The 20,254-nt window shown below is 32.0% G+C and overlaps 1 protein-coding gene across 1 annotated transcript; it reads left to right on the top strand.

Moving 5' to 3' along the window:
* The first annotated feature begins 13,897 nt into the window (after nt 1-13,897).
* On the top strand, nt 13,898-20,134 carry LOC143056908 (G-protein coupled receptor 157-like). The gene is made up of 3 exons (XM_076230092.1): nt 13,898-14,249; nt 16,094-16,299; nt 19,410-20,134. Exons 1-3 carry the CDS (start codon nt 13,901-13,903, stop codon nt 19,881-19,883), a joined length of 1,029 nt encoding a protein of 342 aa, XP_076086207.1. The 5' UTR covers nt 13,898-13,900; the 3' UTR covers nt 19,884-20,134.
* Nucleotides 20,135-20,254: the final 120 nt, after the last annotated feature.

Raw genomic sequence — 20,254 nt, 5'->3', positions numbered from 1 at the left:
TTTGTCATAAATTGTAACTCATAACAATACAAAAACAGGTCCGCAATAAGTGGTGCACAGTTAGTCCCCATTGGAATTCCGATAATCTGACGATATACGGAATCTCCAAAGCGAACAAAAATGTTATCTAGTAAAAATTCAAGGGCATATATAGTATCAAAGCATGTCCAATTAACATAGTTTTTTTGTTTATTGCTACTAAAAAATGACCTAAAAGAGTTTGAGCATATATATTCACATTCTGATATTTTGAATGCCCATTTAATTAGGTGTGTGAATTTTTTCTTAATGAGAATGTGAGGCAATGTGGTATACAGGGTAGAAAAATCAAAACTTTGAACAGATTCAAAATCACCAATATAAGCATGCAATTTATCAAGTACTTCCAACGAGTTCTTGACACTCCAAAAGTAATTTATTCCACTATTTTCGAAGGCCTTATTTGAACAATTTATTATCAGGTTTTTAATTGTACCAAGTGTGCTGGTAAGAAGAATAGACAATTTAGTAGTTGAACAATGGCTTGAAGACGAAATAAATCTATATTTGTAAGGGGTTTTGTGTAGCTTCGGAAGCCAATACATAGTTGGGACTTTCATTGTATTTGGCTCTGCTTGTAAAGCGGTGGCTAAAAGTTTATGTTTGTTACAGATTTCGTTTTCTGAAAATGGAGTCAGTTAGAATGTTAGTGAATTGGTGATTTCCTTTTTCAGAACCTCAATGTAAAATTTACGTCAAACAATAATAATATTATTAGCAGCTTTATCTGCCGGGACAAAAACAAATTCCTTGGCTAGTTCTTTTAGTTTATGTTTGATACGAGAAATAGGTTTATTGTGGTTATTGTTTATAGTAAAATGTTCTTTAAAATGTTGAATACGTATATCAACTATCTTCATTACTGAATTAAAAAAAGAGTCCAAAGATTTTTTGTCAGCTTTTTCCCGTTTTATCCATTTCATACAGTAAGTATGGAGTGAGTCGTGGATGATATTACGACACTCATTCCAATTAATAATTGACGGGGGACGATATTTAGGTCCTTTACTGAGGAATGATTTTAACTCTCGGTCTTGAACGATGTTAAGATCTCCTGTTATAACATGGGAAATGGGTCCATAAATATATTCGGAATTACTGCAATTACATGAAGTAGGTGTATTTTCACTGATATTAACATCTTTACACAATTGACTATAATTAAACACAAATTTCCGGGTAGATTTCTTGTAAATATAACAAATAAGAGGTAGCTCAGTATTGTCAAAATATCCAGGAATTTGTTCTTTAACAGAATGGTCGTTAAATATACCGGCAATATTTACAAAATCAAAGCCTTTATTGACATACTTAATTTTTATAAAATGTTTTTTATGATCTTCAGGGCGATCAATTTTGGGAAATAATTTAGAATAACAATATGCCATAATAATTTGAACAATTTCATACTTAGGACTGCTATATGAAATTGTGTTGCAATCCTCCAAAATTTTATTTAACTTATTAACCGGTAACGAACAGAGTTTTGTTAACAGATAATGTCTGCCGTTGTTTTTTGAAATAGAAATTAGGTCCGAAATATTGGTATGATTGGCCCGAAATTTTCTTTGATTGCGATTTGTTCTACGACCGTGAGAACGTTTTTTCGAACAGTTTTAGAAACTATATCCAAAATGTTAACGGAATTGGTTCTAGATATATTACCAATTCCCATGATATTATCATTTAGACCGAGAGGGTAAACTGTCTGTAATTTTTTAATCCAATTTAATTCAATTATTTTTCGTGATCGTACAAACTTTGAATGCGATTCACCAGGCTGCTTATTTACAACTTCTAAAGGTTGAACTGCTAAATATTTAAAAGGATGGTTGTGCTTCTTAAGGTGTTGGTAAATGATACTTTTGAATTTATTGGGTCTTTTAAAACGATACAGATGTTCTTGAGTGCGTTTAGATAAATATCGTCCAGTTTCTCCTACGTACTGAATACCACACCCCGGTTTGTTTCATGTGAGTAGATAAATAATACTGTTTGTTTTTCAAGTTATATCAGTTTCAAAATTTAAAGAAAATGTGCGACCATTAAACGTGGACCTTACCGTATTGTTGGTGGAAAGACGGGGACATGTAAGTCATTTTTTGGCATGACACTTATCGATAGAAGGGTAACCACGATTTTTATTGTTAAAAATGTTAGCGATGGTAGTATTTTTAGATAACCGATTTTGGAGATTGAGACGTGTGGATACCCTTTGAACAAGTTTAGTATTTAGTAGTTTTCCATTTCTAAGCTTCATAATTGTTTTGTTAGTGAATTATATAATAAAGGAGCAAAGATTGGCGTCCAGAATATGAACCAGCATACAATAATTGAAGTTATATAAAATGGATGAATTTGTTCGGCTAAAAATGTCAAACGCTATCAGTATTAAATAGTAGAATGGGGCTGAATATTGAAATACTACTTTTTGATAAATATTCCTAAAGTAATGAATTAGAGCAGTTCTCGCTCGGACACACACTCCATAGTCTAGTATATTATAAGAGCATAAACCTGAAGCACGGGGAGGCACTCTACTGCCTCCACACGGCACTAAAGACAAACTCTGTAAAAAATAAAATTGAGAATGGAAATGGGGAATGTGTCAAAGAGACAACAACCCGACCAAAAAAAAAAACAACAGCAGAGGGTCACCAACAGGTCTTCAATGTAGCGAGAAATTCCCGCACCCGGAGGCGTCCTTCAGCTGGCCCCTAAACAAATATATACTAGTCCAGTGATAATGAACGCCATACTAATTTCCAAATTGTACACAAGAAACTAAAATTAAAATAATACAAGACTAACAAAGGCCAGAGGCTCCTGACTTGGGACAGGCGCAAAAATGCGGCGGGGTTAAACATGTTTGTGAGATCTCAACCCTCCCCCTATACCTCTAACCAATGTAGTAAAGTAAACGCATAACAATACGCACATTAAAATTCAGTTCAAGAGAAATCCGAGTCTGATGTCAGAAGATGTAACCAAAGAAAATAAACAAAATGACAATAATACATAAATAACAACAGACTACTAGCAGTTAACTGACACGCCAGCTCCAGACTTCAATTAAACTGACTGAAAGATTATGATTTCATCATATGAACATCAAGCACAATCCTTCCCTTTAGGGGTTTAGTATCATACCATCATAACATATATGAGAAGAACATAACCCGTGTCATGCCAACAACTGTTTTTAGAATAAATGTGTTTAGTTCCGATGCAAAGACCTTATCAGTGACTCAATATTAACGCCAAAATATGCAATCTTTAATGACTTGACAACAGTATCGTAATTATATCCCTTCTTAATAAGTCTATTCAAAGGTTTTGTAAGTTTCTGAGGTGAATACTGACACCTTTGTGCTTTATAAAGAATATTACCATAAAAAATTGGATGTGAAATACCTGAACGCATTAGAAGTCTGCATGTTGAGCTATATTTACGAATGATGTCTTTATACCGATGATAAAATTTAGTAAATGTTTTGACTAGTTTGTGATATCGAAAACCCTGGTGTAATAATTTTTCAGTAATACATAAATTTCTCTCGTTAAAATCGAAAACATTGTTACATACACGAGCGAATCGTACAAGTTGAGATATATAAACACCGTAAGATGGTGACAAGGGAACGTCACCATCTAAAAACGGATAATTAACGATAGGAAATGAAAAATCATCCCTTTTATCATAAATTTTAGTATTCAGCTTTCCATTAGTGATATAGATATCAAGATCGAGAAAAGGGCAGTGGTCATTGTTAGTATTAGCTTTATTTAAAGTAAGTTCAACAGGATAAATGTCATTAATATACATACTGAAGTCGTCATTATTGAGAGCCAAAATATCATCCAAATATCTAAAAGTATTATTAAATTTGTTTATCAGATGTTGTTTCGATGGGTCTTTGCTTATTTTTGTCATAAATTGTAACTCATAACAATACAAAAACAGGTCCGCAATAAGTGGTGCACAGTTAGTCCCCATTGGAATTCCGATAATCTGACGATATACGGAATCTCCAAAGCGAACAAAAATGTTATCTAGTAAAAATTCAAGGGCATATATAGTATCAAAGCATGTCCAATTAACATAGTTTTTTTGTTTATTGCTACTAAAAATGACCTAAAAGAGTTTGAACATATATATTCACATTCTGATTTTTTGAATGCCCATTTAATTAGGTGTGTGAATTTTTTCTTAATGAGAATGTGAGGCAATGTGGTATACAGGGTAGAAAAATCAAAACTTTGAACAGATTCAAAATCACCAATATAAGCATGCAATTTATCAAGTACTTCCAACGAGTTCTTGACACTCCAAAAGTAATTTATTCCACTATTTTCGAAGGCCTTATTTGAACAATTTATTATCAGGTTTTTAATTGTACCAAGTGTGCTGGTAAGAAGAATAGACAATTTAGTAGTTGAACAATGGCTTGAAGACGAAATAAATCTATATTTGTAAGGGGTTTTGTGTAGCTTCGGAAGCCAATACATAGTTGGGACTTTCATTGTATTTGGCTCTGCTTGTAAAGCGGTGGCTAAAAGTTTATGTTTGTTACAGATTTCGTTTTCTGAAAATGGAGTCAGTTGGAATGTTGGTGAATTGGTGATTTCCTTTTTCAGAACCTCAATGTAAAATTTACGTCAAACAATAATAATATTATTAGCAGCTTTATCTGCCGGGACAAAAACAAATTCCTTGGCTAGTTCTTTTAGTTTATGTTTGATACGAGAAATAGGTTTATTGTGGTTATTGTTTATAGTAAAATGTTCTTTAAAATGTTGAATACGTATATCAACTATCTTCATTACTGAATTAAAAAAAGAGTCCAAAGATTTTTTGTCAGCTTTTTCCCGTTTTATCCATTTCATACAGTAAGTATGGAGTGAGTCGTGGATTATATAACGACACTCATTCCAATTAATAATTGACGGGGGACGATATTTAGGTCCTTTACTGAGGAATGATTTTAACTCTCGGTCTTGAACGATGTTAAGATCTCCTGTTATAACATGGGAAATGGGTCCATAAATATATTCGGAATTACTGCAATTACATGAAGTAGGTGTATTTTCACTGATATTAACATCTTTACACAATTGACTATAATTAAACACAAATTTCCGGGTAGATTTCTTGTAAATATAACAAATAAGAGGTAGCTCAGTATTGTCAAAATATCCAGGAATTTGTTCTTTAACAGAATGGTCGTTAAATATACCGGCAATATTTACAAAATCAAAGCCTTTATTGACATACTTAATTTTAATAAAATGTTTATTATGATCTTCAGGGCGATCAATTTTGGGAAATAATTTAGAATAACAATATGCCATAATAATTTGAACAATTTCATACTTAGGACTGCTATATGAAATTGTGTTGCAATCCTCCAAAATTTTATTTAACTTATTAACCGGTAACGAACAGAGTTTTGTTAACAGATAATGTCTGCCGTTGTTTTTTGATTCAAAACAAAAGATTGCAAAGTGTGTAATCCCAGGCATAGATTACCTTAGCCGTATTTGGCCCCACTTTTTGGAATTTTGGATCCTCGATGATCTTCAAGTTTGTACGTGTTTGGCTTAATAACTATTTTGATATGAGCGTCTTATGTAGACGAAACGCGCGTCTAGCGTACTAAATTATAACCCTGGTATCTTTGACAATTTATATTAGTTACAATGACAACATAATCGTAGCAGCATATCAGTTAACAGAGTAACAAAGTTTATTGACGAGAAACACATTACTTTCAGAATTTACCACGACATTGTTGAAGTCAGCTGCTTGATAGTCATGTCATTCCTGTAAGCACACATATAGGTACACTGAATATCACTGTTGGTTATTACTCTCAAGAGAACTTCGTCCTGTCCATCGTAGCTGTGACCTTGAAATCCACTGATGTAAGGGAAGGTTGCAATTTAAAATAAATACATCTTATCATTTTATTCGTCATGTTATCATTTAGCACTAATTAAACAATAATGACTTGTTTGATATTTTAATTAACATTTATTTTATTTTATTAGTTCAACTTAATTCCCTGATAACATTTAATATACTTATTTCTACGCTTTCCATGCTATGTTTAGTCATAAATAATACAATACTACTTGACTGTTATTGTAGTATCGTTATATGTAAACTGAGTTTGACATTAATTGAATGGACAGGGAATGCTCTATCGACCCTCGATGAACTCAATATTGCTCCTCTTTGATTTTTTAATTTTTTATTAGTATATTCAATTTGGAGTTGAATTTTGAACACCATCTATTTTACTTCACATGAGAATGAGCTCGCAGATACAAATCACCTATTTAAAGCGTATAAAGATAAACATAAGAATCTTAGGATTATCGAAAATTTAAAGCTTCTAAATTTTATCAGAAAAATATGACACATATAATATTTCACGACAAACATACTCGAATAAACATTTTCAACGAATGTTGTGTGTACTTCAACTTTACAAAGTGCCAAAGCATTTCGATCTTTGATTCGTATGCGAACATTCCTCCCAACTGTGTGCTCCGAGCATGCAGCATCTAAATAAGTGATTTTTTTTCTTGCTGGTAATGACAGACTGCGATAATACTGTCATCAAACCACTAGGTTTTATTTCGGCATGGTCTAAATACTTCAATGACAAAATATGATAGTCGTTCAGCTGAAATTAGAAAAAAACAGAGAGGAAAATAAAGACAACAGTAGTACACCGCTGTTCGAAACTCATAAGTCGATAGAAAAAAATCCGGGTTACAAACTAAAACTGAGGGAAACGCATTAGATATAAGATATAGGTTGCACTTTGTAAATACAGCTGTTTCCCAAACCACGCCTCTTTTAAAGAGATCTTGAATATGCATAGAAAATTAATTTTGTTTATATACTGGTTCCAAGTTGTGCTCGCTGTGTTCCATCTCATAGAGACATAACTTGAGAATGTTACCAGTAAATATACATGTGCATATTGTTTACATTGCAATCTGTGGTAACCCTTCATTCGAGGTAGGGGTAGTTAAGAAAATTAGTGTTAGTTTAAATTCTGAAAAGTTCAGGTCATATAAACATTGAAAATATACCGCACAGCCCTATATTTTGACCTTTGTAAAAAACTGTAGTGCATATGAACTTTCAATTCTAGGATAAGATTTTTCAAAATTTCATAGTAAAAGTGGTACAGTATTAGCCGTAAAAGGAGTGCCTATGGGGAATTGCATTGTCAATATTTACAGAAATGCAACCTATAAAGGGTGAAAAGAGAGAACATTCAGAATTTAACCAAATTTGCTTTGTTTCACATATTTTAAAGAAATTAACTCAAGTATGAAGTTTTATAAATATTTCTTTAAGATTGATAAAATCCTGGGACTTAGACATGATAACTCATTAATTCACAGTTTACAGTATTCATATTTTACTTAAGGTCCTATTCGAATACCAAATTATTTTATAATATTTGCATATATGTAAGTTAAATTGTTAAGAAGTTCTTATATTTACTCTTCGCAGTCATTGAAACTCATCGATTCTTTTCAGTTAGAATATACGTTTACACCAGTCAACGATTATGTTGTGAATAGAATTGTATGTGTGATTATATTAGGGATGGCAACGAGTACTCGAGTACTCGGGTACTCGCTCGGAAAGCCGAGTACTCGAGTACAGTTTTAGTACTCGGATACTCGTTTGCCTGTTATACATCTTGAGATATTTCTCTTCACATTTCCACTCCCTTTTCCGTTGAAATGTCCCCTTCGTAATACTAAAGAAACCCAATTAACAACATAAACATGTTTATCCTGATGATCATGACTATTTGTTATAGTAGTACTAGCAACGTCCTTTTCTTCCGAGGGAATGTTTTCATATGCCCTTCTTGTAACAAAAAATAGAAAGTCAGACAGTCTTTCGTCTGAAATTGTTGACCAGATCATTTTTCTAAAAAAGAAGAAATTCAAAGTGACCTGCGGTGAACCCTACGCAACTGATTAGAGACATTTTTAACGGTGTTTGTACACGGATCAACACTTTCATGGATTAATTATTGTCATTATAAACTCATCACAAGCTGTAAAAACTTACCTTTGTTTGTTAATCAAGATTTCCTTATACGTGATTGGTATGAGATGTACATCTATATTAATGTAATAACTCTGTTTTTGAAAATTAACTATAATTGTTTAATTTACAATTTAAAGATAGTCGAAAGTACGAGAGCGAAATTCAAACCCAAAAGTCGAAAATAAACCGACAACATATGAGCTGCGTCGGATAGAAATCGACCGTATGCAAACGAAAATCAATACCTCTGTTAACCTATTTTGGGTTAAAATAATTTCTACGGAAAGTCTGTAATTGTTCCAAAGTAGGTTTTCATAAGAAGATAACCCTTTTAAAAGTACCAAAATGCAGCTTTTATATCTTAGTTATTCCAACATCGATCAAAGTTTTAGATATGTATATGTGTACATGCACTTACATAAGGTCGATTTCTATCCGACGCTGCTCATATATTGTCTACTATGTCGGACTTTATATACAAATATTATGATTTTATTGGAATTTAGTTCATGAACACGTACACAAAAAATAATTGCTATTATGATAGGCTACTAGTAAAAACAATGGTCGGTAATTCATTGTTTAATTAATACAAAAACCAGAGGATCAAGCTTTTTTGTGGTACATTTGTCTTTCGTTAACATGTTTATGAATGGTAATAACAAAAACACTGCATCACACCTAAAATCTAAACTTTTAAATAGACGTTTAAGATTCATCCGAGTACTCGCGAGTACTCGAGTATCACGACCGAGTATCCGAGTATTAATTTTCAGATCTTTTGACATCCCTAGTTTATATTGATGTCAAACGTTAGATTGTGTTATGAAAATCCCCTTTTAAACAGCTGGTGTGAAAATTGGAACTGCCTTCTACATTAAATAGATATAGGAAGATGTGGTGTGAGTGCCAATGAGACAAATCTTCATCCAAATAATAATTTATAAAAGTAAACCATTATAGGTCAATATACGGACTTCAACACGGAGCCTTGGCTCACACCGAACAAAAAGCTGTAAAGGGCCCCACAATTACTAGTGTAAAACCATTCAAACGAGGAAACCAACGGTCTAATCTATATATATAAAAAAACGAGAATTGAGAAACACGTATAAAATACATAAACAAACGACAACTACTGTGCATCAAATTCCTGTGTTAAGTTCGTATTAAGAGAACTATCCGACAAATGATTATTTGTTTGATCTAAAAGTGTTCATGTTGACCTCAATTAGCCATTATGTAACGATTCTACTTAATACCATATAGAATTTTTAGATATCATCGTGATCAGGGTTTATTAAAGGCATATCAATATTCAATCAGTTAGTATATCTATTTATCATATGTTTAGTAGTAGATATAGTAGTTTTGCATATGTGATAAATAGCCTGCTGTTTAATCTATATCGCGCAACTTTGATGCGCACCCTTTATCGCATACCCTTTATCACACTCCTACTTTTTTTTTCTTTTTTTTTTACATAAAGTAAATTTATTGAATGACGTCATTGTTTGGTATGTGACGTCACGAACGTCAAGTTTTCATATTTTTTTGCACACAAAATGGAACTATAAAAAATACAAAACACACATTAAAATACAAAAATAAACAAAATAATTTTAAAACAACCGCAAATTGTAAGGTAACCCAGGTGCTTCGGATGAGAAATTTAGCAGTACTTTTTTAAGCCTTTGAAACAAGACAAAAGTAGAACTGAGGGTAACCAAGTTCTATGGATCAGAAAACAGTTTATATGATATAATACTCTTCTGTTAAAACATATGATAAAGCGTAGAAAACATGGCAAAATCCGTATCACATGCCGTATCACCCTCGACCAATATCATCCCGCGGGCCTAAAGGCCCTTGGGCTGATAATTGTGTCTCGGGATGATACGACATATAATAGATTTTGCCATGTATTATTCTCTATTTATCAGTTAGTAAAGAATGTATAAATTTCTGTATATAGATAACCTGCCAAAAAGCTAGTACATACGATACAGTTACAGGGGAGGTAATGACGTCGCCACGAAAAACTATGACATTTTGAGAATAGATGCATTTTGACTAATTTTCATCGTTCAACTGCTTTAACTTGATAATGAGTTCATAAAACCCTCTTTTTTATGTGTGAAGATTACATGTGAGTTTTGGTGCCCAAAACAAAACTCAAAATACACTTTTGTAGCAAAGTCATTTCATATGTTTTAGCAAAAGTTTGCTTATCAAGTGTATCTAAACCAAATTTTCAGTATATGCCTAAAATCTTGACCCCATCTATCTCCAAAAGTAGTACATGAAGGTATATTTGTTATTATATATTTGAATCGTATAGATTTGTATGCAAACTTTTGTCAAAAATAATACGTGGGATCAACACTGTATTGTATCCCTTTAAGTTGAATTAATAATGTTTTTTTTGGTCGGGTGTATATCTAAAAAGTACAAGAATAAACGAAGATGATATATTTTATTCATGTATGGCGACCAGCATATTGGATATAATGTCATTGCAAAAATCAAGCATTGTGGTGATTACAATCTAAAATGAATAGGATTATATATGATTGATTTGTCTGGACTTAAAACATGCTATTGTTAAACAAAGGGGTGCTGATTGTTTTTATTTGTTTTGACGTCTATAACATTTTGTGTAATCTTTCCTTGTTTTTGTTCTTTATTTCAACTGAAAGTTGAAGTGTTTAGAACATCATCACCATACAGAAACAAAAAATGAGTTTAATCACAGTCTGCAGTCATGAGTACAATCAAATCGTTTATTCATATGCCACATACTCTGATTAGACAGTACAGTGTCTTTTGGGGTTTTTTCACATGCTGCTCGGATATCAAAATCTTCTGGAATGATTTGAAGTAGAAGCACATGGAATATTTGCTGAAGTTGTATATAAACTCATCAGTGGCGTTTAAATTTAAAAGGGTAACAAAGCCGACGGAAATACGAAGTTCAAGAGCATTGAGGTCCACAAATGCCTAAAACTGTAGGAAAGTACAGCTAAGGTGATATATTCCTGAGGTAGAAAATCCTTGGTATTTCAAACAAAAATTAATTTATAACTATGACCATATCAATTTTTATTCATGTAAACCTAGAAGTGCTGACTACTGGGTGGCTGATAATACCCTTGGGAAATAAAAAATCAAACAGCAGAGGCATCGACTTATTGGTATACTCATCAGAATTTAAATTTTGTATTTGCACCAAATACAAAAGACTCATCAGTGACGCTTGAATAAAAATGTATATTATATTTAATTGTTCGTGTAATATAATATATGTCGTTGTTTGTCACACTGGCCATAAGCTTAATTTTCGATATATGTAGGAGTGTCGCGTTTTGTGTACTGGATTTCAACGTCACAATATTTGAATCTATGGTTATACTGAAGCTCAAATTTCATTTCATTGATCTGTATTGAATATGCCAGTCAAGATTTTTATAGAAGCAAGATCTACATAAAGAATGCTTGTACGAAATGAGGAATATTATAGCTGTTTCCATTTGGTTGTTTTGTTTCAGCTTTCCCATTTGATGTTTTTGAGCTCTTGACTTTTCCAATTGATTATGGACTTTCCGTTTTGGATTTTCCTCGGCGTATTTGACTTCTTACAATTTAGTTTCATTTCAATATGTTTGATAAAAAAAATCGCCAAACTACGTATGGTCCCTAGTAGTTGTATTTGGAATGTCTAAAGAATAATATGAGGCAGGCATTACCTGTAAATGGGGACGAAGTATGTATGAATTACTTTTTTGTAACTTAAATATTATTTTGTTAAAAAAAAAAGAAACGGAAATACCGTAACGTTTCCGATTTTGGTTCTGTTGTTAGGGATTTTAGTTGTGACGTTATGTAAGTTATGACGTCATATGCAATGTAAACAAAGAAACGCTACCTTTATATTTTTAGTAGTATTATATAGAATAATATTCTATATAATACTACTAAAAATATTTTATTGCCCCCATTTTTTCGCTATAATTATTAAATCTTCAGACGATTGTGCTATTTTATACAAGACTGATAAATATACATTTTACTCAAAATTTCATGCAAACGTGACCGGAAAAAGGAAGTACATTGTAGATTTCTGCGTAGATGCGGGATTTCAAAACATGACATAAAAAAAAATTGAACGATTTTGAGTTCATTAGTACAATGAAAATTTCGGGAAAATTTTCCCGATTTTTTTTGGATTTTTTTTCATTGAATTTTCTACTGTTATTGGGGACTTCGTCCCAATATAACTCGTATTTTATTAGGTTTGCAATTAGTTGTCTTTGCAAAAACACAGATTAAACAATGATAAAGGAAGAATGAATTAATAACAGTTGTTTTCATATTGTTTGATGTGTTTGATGTGTTTGAGTTTTTGATTTTGCCATTTGATTTTCTTTTTTGAATTTTCCTCGGAGTTCAGTATTTTTGTGATTATACTTTTTAATACAATATCCTTATAAGTAAGTAAATTATTTATTATAGTGACATGTGTTTTTCACAAAATATTATATAATACAGTGAGATATAAAAAAAATAATTAGAACACCCGACCCTTTGGGTATATAAGTCACTTTAAACATAAATTTCAATGGTACGACGAACAAAAATAAATAAAATGTTATCGAAAATTTTCATATAATAGAGGTGTCTTAGTTGTAACGTTTTACGTGTATATCCTTTTTAATTGTTAGCGATTTAATTATATTTGATGTGTAATGCTCGACCGACAAATAGTACACACAATAGTTATGGTCGAAATAATATCCTTTTCAAATTTATCTATCGTCCGCATTAAGGTTAAATGTTAAACTTTTACTCTATTGAACAGTTAAAAATATGTCACACATAACAATTATTATCAAACATCAAAGTCATATATGTTGATTAAAACTATATATTTAAGCACATCAATGCAATATCATTAAATGTGATATGTCAAAGCTTTATGTTTGCCACAACCGACCTATATGTTTCTAAATGTTTAATAAAACGAGATGAAGGACACGACAAAAGAGTCACACGTTCACAGTTACACCAATAATGTAGTTTTCAAAAGCTAACTAGGAGAACATATTTCGTATAAGATTGCTATATGACAGACGAAAGAATATCTGACAACACCATTCATGTATCTTCATTAATAAACACTGAAATACATGAACGCTCCTTGACTCGAAATAACGTTTTATTCCAGAAATATCTCAGATTTACACACAAAAATTCTCAAAAATATAAAAAGCTATGATTTAACGAAAACCTAAAATCCTTTATAAATGATAGAAACATCGACTTTTTTGGTGTAAAACGTTTTAACAAACTGTCGGAATTTAATAACTCCTATAGTGAATCCTACTGTCTTTGTATTCATATGAAATATGTCCAAACAAAACGTTATCAAATGAGGAAGTGTGCTTAGTGTTATCTAATGTTCCCTTGTTTATATATAGGTGATCTACACAGTTATGTTGATACAAAAATGAAGTATGTGTTGATGTCTATTAATAAAAACATTTGATAAAATTATTACATTATCTGATCTGTTTTAATTTCGATTAAATGTCAAAAGGTTCGTTGCAGATCAGTTTAATTTGTTGGTTTATACCTGCGCTGCCAGTTATATTTGGAATATAAAACAAAATATTGTTTCTATGGCTATAAAACATCTTCAAGAAAATGAATCAGACAACTTTTGATGTATCTATTCTGGCAATATCGGCTCATATAACTACAGTAAGTTCTTCTATGTCACTTGTAGGAGGCATAATTATAATTTTGTCATACCAATATATTCCTGCAACACAAAATCAAGTTCGTGCCATGTTAGTGGCTTTGACTGTTGCTGACATGTTGACTGCGTTAGGTTATGAGATATCCAGTTTAAGATGGTACACCATTGGTATGAAAAACTCAACCACATCGGATACTTTTTGCAAAGCTCAAAGTTTTTTAACAACATTTTCAAGTATGTCATCTTTCTTTTGGACAACATTTATAGCACTTTATCTATTCCATTGTGTTTGGTTTTCGACCGATCTACATGTTTCTGGATCTCAACGTCTCTGGTTGCACTGTTTGGCATGGGGACTTCCAGGTAAATTTTTACTTATTATGAACAATACTGTCAAGCATATTATCTGCCCCAATAACTAGAGTAATGTTTTAATGGAAAAAATATCTTTTGTTTCTTTTTTTTCAAAAATATCATAAGATGTGATGTGAGACAACTCTGCACAAGAGACAAAATGACACAAACAATAACAGTTATAGATTATCCTACAAGGAACAAGGCCGATACCTCGTAGTCAGTTATAAAATGAAGCATTTCAAACGAGAAAACAAACATCCTGTAGAAAATGGTGGATCAAACCTGGTTTTATAGATAACTAAATCTCTCACTTGTAAAAATCCATTGTATTGCAAACGATGTGTGAACATAACAAACAGACAGAATATGTGAAAATGTCAAATAGGAGTACAACAGTAAACAATGTGTTATTATCTAAATCACTAAAACAACAAAAAAATCTGTAACAAAGCAACACAAAAAGAAATATAGGCAAAACACACAAACAAAAGTAAAAGCCAAGAATATACCAAAGTGTATCATACTACTAATACAATAACAAAATCAAGGTGTGCAAGATTACTATCTTATGTTGTATAACATCAGACACTGTAGATAGCTTTTGTGCTAAATAAATGCACCTTTGATTGACGGAAAAGGCATCATGTTTAGTGACAACTACTACTTTTAATTACCTAAGAAAATGACGGTACAAAGTCAGATATATGACAACCGTTATCTGCGTTTGACGTTTTTGAGCTTTAGGTTTTGTCATTTTGTTAGTGTCTTTCCTTTTTTGAATTTTCCTCGGAGTTCAGTATTTTTGTGATTACAATCTTTACTATAAAAGAGGGACGAAAGATACCAAATGGACAGTCAAACTCATAAATCTAAAACAAACTGACAACGCCATGGCTAACAATGGAAAAGACAAACAAACAACAGCACACATGACACAAAATAGAAAACTAAAGAATAAGCAACACGACCCCACCAAAAAACTAGGGGTGATCTCAGGTACTCCGGACGGGTAAGCAGATCCAGCTCCACATGTGGCACCCGTCGTGTTGCTTATGTGATAACAAATCCGGTAAATAGTCTTATTCGGTAGGTCACAATCATGAAAGGGAAGGGGATTGTAGTTACGACGTAAGGAACATATCCGATATCATATGTGAATCGATTATTCCATAACGGTCAACCAACTCGTGATGGCGTCCGTAAAATTTTCGAAGGGATGATTTCAACTTCACCATTTGGAACTCTGGTTTAATAGCTTCCTTGCGAGCAGCAACCCTCTTTCAAGAAAATCATGATAGGAAATGCAAGCACGGGAATATCGTATCAATGGGGAGATTATTAGACAATAGACCTTTTTCAAAGCTATCCATTGCAACTGTATGCCATAATACCAAATCTCAGATATAGCAAAGTACATTCTTACAGAAAGTACGATATTAATAACTACAATTCTATAAATTAATTCGTATTGTGATTGCTCAATATATCAGTCTAAAAGGAGTATTTACGTAAGTTTCAACCCATCACTACTTCAAAACAAATCCTTTCATCGGTCAGAATTTGAAATTGTATTGTAGTGACCAAACTTGTAGTTGTGTTGTAACTTACTTGGTAATTTGAAAAACAAAAATTATCGAGTGAAGTACCGATTAGTTTAGGTTTAAAGAATTCTTGAATATCTTTTATACAGAAGTTGTATTTTGTTTATTTTCTTAGTCTTATCATTTGCATTATTATAGCAAATAAAAAGACATTTAGTACATGTATCTCTATAAATGAACGCATGCTCTTTGGCCTGGTTGTTGTCTCCTTGACCTATTTCTTATTTTCATTCTCAATTTTATTTACAGGAGTTATAACATTAGTAGCATTAGCATATGGAGTTCTCGGAAATAATGGTTTTGCTTTAAACGGAGTTTGGTGTTGGCTTAATAAAACATTTGCAGACAAGTACGGCCTACATTGGATGTTACTTACAGGAAAAGGCTGGGAAATACTTACTTACCTGATTACAGCCTCGCTTTATATATCACTAAAAATAAGAACATTTTTAAAGGTATGTCAGTAGTTCATGCTTTCCGTAAGCTAATATTATTTCAGTATTTGCATTACTGAAATATTTGTTGTCTCCTGTTCCTAGGTAGGAAGGTTTGTTGTTCTTAACGGGCACTCCGTCCAGCTGACAGCCACAAAATATCAGTACAGAAGAAAACATGACGTTTAAGAACAGTCAATCAATCAATTAATCTACATGGAAACTTAAGGCAGTATTTATAAAGTTACGACTCATAAACATGCTAACGCTTTGATTATCTCCGACAGCAATTGGTCTATCAATTCTATGTTTACTATATTTGACAATCATAAGTTTTTGGTCATCGGTGAACGTGGTGACAGTTTTGTCTTCTTCTAAAAATACGATGTTACGTTAAGGAACCATATCATCTGAATTGCAAAAAGCAAACAATTAACGAAGCGGATCTTTCATTTTTTTGTAACTTTCTCTTGCAGATATGTTAATACAGCGACATTCCAAGCATAGCAAAAATCGAAACGAAATGCAAACGAAAGCTCATAAAACATTACACAAATATTTAAAAGGTTAAACAAAAAAGATATTTAAAAAGAGTAGGCAACAAAATATATTACAGCAGATTCCAACGAGTATGAAGCTATAGGTAGATTCTTTGGTTAGCTTCCTTGCTAGCTCAACCATGAAATCATTATTAGACCTTATAAGGTAAGGTACAACAATCATTTGGGTGGAGTTAATAGTTAAGCAGAGAACCAATCAGAACTAGTGACATAATTAAATAGTGTAAAACTAGTTTTACATGTCAGTTTAAAAATAAGTGTTCAATCTAAATTTAAAATTTAGTGATAATTATAAGCTAATTCACACGCATGTTGTAGGTGTGTTTGATTTGTCAATTTTATTTCAATCAATTACTCAGTTCATTTATAAATCCAGTTATGTGTATGTATAAGGTTAATGATCCCTTCTGTAGCCTTTGAATTACGAATGTTTCAAACTGCAATAATATAAAAACAGCAAAGATAATGAATAATAGAGATGGACCATTTTGTACATTTACAATGAGGAAACTTCGATCAAGCATTATTATTTGTAGTTTTATTGCATTTAAAAGTTAAACGGGATTTTGTGTCAAATAAACCAAGATTTTTGAAGAAAATCCACAGATATTTTTGTTATAAAATTTTTAGCATAGATTACTCAGACACTTGATTTTCTATGATGTGCTAGCGTTTATTGTTTACAAAAAGTCCTAGACAACCGTTAATGTAAATGAAAAAAAACTGTCCGAAGTCACGAAATTCGAGCGCACCCTAGAAGGTGTACTTGAATTGGTCCATAAATATAGATTTGTTCAAACCAATATCTAAATTTATAAACTTGTTTTAATGAAATCATTGCTAGTACTGCTTGCAAAAAATCCTCCATATATCAAGTACTAAACTCACTGGGGTAAAGCTGATGACCGTAACTGCATTCACGGTCATCCCAAGATGTCGGGTGAAAAATTAGGTCAGTTTCTGTATTGTCTGTTAAAGTGTTTCTATATCATTTTCTTTACAAATTATACATTGAAACGATGTAAATTTATAAAAGAATCAATCGGAAATCACTAATTACTTCTGAGAAATGTGCATGAAACGGGAAATTCGATTTGAAAAAATCGCCAAGATGACCGTAAATCACAATCGAGATGACCGTAACAGAATTAGCGATTCATAACAAGGCTGACCGTAACTGCTTTTAAGATGACCGTAATTTGTAAATGATGACCGTAACTTTTAAAGGATGACCCTCAATTCTAAGAAATATCCATATTTATATAACTATCTTTTTGTATCAAATGATTAATCGTGTTGGTATACACATATTAATATGAAAGTTTATCCTATAGGTAGAAGAAAATAAGACGTGCTTCAAATGCAAATATTACCATATGTATCTTTTTTACAGTAGAGGGTTCAATTTTTAAAATGAATTTGCCAAAAGACATGCGGTGCACAGCCTTCAACTGCTCGACAAAAGATTTTGTTTTTGTTTCTGGGATTCCTTTTAATGACATATAATAAATACACATTTTTAAAAATGCCAAAAAATTGCATGTACACCCATTGATATTATATCGTCTTTCATTTTGTCGTGCAAATAAAATAACAGAAATATTTTGAAAATATCATTTGAATAAACTAGTGAAGGTGAGCTCCAGCAAAGTAGATCCTTAAAATAGTATTGTACGAAAAGCGTATCACAAGGCGGAACGCTGTCAATTTGTATATATACAGAAATGTTATTCATACAGTCAGGATTCTACTTCTTCAAAATTATCTCCCCATTACGCCAGTTCATGCTCACAGTCGTAGAAATGGAAGCCATTGTAGGGATGACGCTCTGCCAATTTTGCTCTTGAAAACTGATAAATGTATCCACATAGCACCATTACGATCGATCGTTATATGCCAGTTATATTTTAAAATACAAATGTATCTACTAGCTAATGAGCATTAGTTAATGATCTTGTCTGCATTGATTCAACTTTAAAATACAAAACATAAACCGTAACTCCGCTTCTAATTTATTGTAATACATAGAATTTTTTAATTCAATCAAAAATTATAAGAAATGAAATTCAATTTGCAAAGTTATTTAGGGAAACCTGTTTGTATGAAACATACATATTATAAACAGGCCATTGATGATCATTGATATGAGTGTTTTAATTGGATGATGAATTGGTGCTATGCTCCTCCCAATTTTGAGGTAATAATCATTTCATGGTTGAGCTAACAAGGAAGCTAACCAAGGAATCTACCTGTAGCTTCATACTCGTTGGAATCTGCTGTAATTATATTTTTATTATAGAATACCAATAACTTTCAGATCTCGTTTATGAAACTTCCGAACATTCTCAGAATGAGCTTATCAGAGTATAGTAATAGAAGCATTGTAATAAAGGTATTATTGTGAAACTGGTCAGTGCATCAAAAATCATCTTTGATATATAAATTATACTATTGAGTAGAATATAAAACTAATTGTTGAATAGAAATGTAAAACATGAGAGATTTTAAATATGCTATTCCACAATCTATCACATTTATATTTCCGTACGATTATTTTACATTTCATTTCAGAGAGGACGCCACAATTCTTATCTTTGGAATCAAGTCAGCAACGGGCTGCGAAGAGAAGACGAACTGTTTTGTTTCACTTGGTTGATCCTTTATTGTCTCAGGGTATGGGGAACGATAAGATTTGTCATAGATATTATTGAGGATGGCAACCATCTAAGGAACTCGAATGTTGAAAAATTTAAAGTAGCATTACTGTTTCTTCAATCGTATGGAGATAGTGCTCAAGCTTTTTGGAATTTCATTTTATTTTGTGTTTGTGATAACACTGTACGTTCGTTTAGTTTAAATAATTGGATTTCCTTGTCGAATCAAAAACAAGTATCTACTGATACTGCTGATATTCGTTCCAATGCCGAGGAAAATCCAGATACCACTTTACAGAAAAACAATGAATCACAACCACTGTTACATAGCAGTCTGAAACTTACTCATAGTGTTGCTCATTCACACCAAAACGTAGTAACCTCTGTCTAGATTTATTATATGGTATATAGATTAAAGACGAGTAGTTTGTTATATTTCGTTATACCTTTTTATTATATGAATAATATATTTTTATTTTTTATAGCTTGACAAATATCACGTGTGAAACGGGTACTGTTCGTTTTTATCTATCTTCCGCTTTACTATCAGATAATAAAATTATCCAATCATTGTACACAGATAACAATAAATATCAAGGTCTGTTTTATGTCAACTATTATACCTCTAATAAATTTTGACAAATATGTGTGCTGTCATACCTCTGGATAAAATTGAAACAGTATTAAATACATTTAACAAGAAGTTGTTTTTAAACATGTTATCGTTTTATTTTATTTCTTTCCCTTCAATAATAATAATGA

This window comes from Mytilus galloprovincialis, chromosome 13 (genome assembly GCF_965363235.1).
Source record: "Mytilus galloprovincialis chromosome 13, xbMytGall1.hap1.1, whole genome shotgun sequence".
Classification (NCBI taxonomy): Eukaryota; Metazoa; Mollusca; class Bivalvia; order Mytilida; family Mytilidae; genus Mytilus; species Mytilus galloprovincialis.
Note: the sequence above shows the minus strand (reverse complement) of the source record. Positions and strands in the feature narration are given on the sequence as shown.

Bases quoted from the DNA above. Each gene is read 5' to 3' on its own strand.
- LOC143056908 (XM_076230092.1), top strand. From the start codon at position 13,901: ATGTCACTTGTAGGAGGCATAATTATAATTTTGTCATACCAATATATT. The intron at 14,250-16,093 runs GTAAATTTTTAC...TTTTATTTACAG, and splicing joins TTTGGCATGGGGACTTCCAG to GAGTTATAACATTAGTAGCA. The intron at 16,300-19,409 runs GTATGTCAGTAG...ATTTCATTTCAG, and splicing joins AAATAAGAACATTTTTAAAG to AGAGGACGCCACAATTCTTA.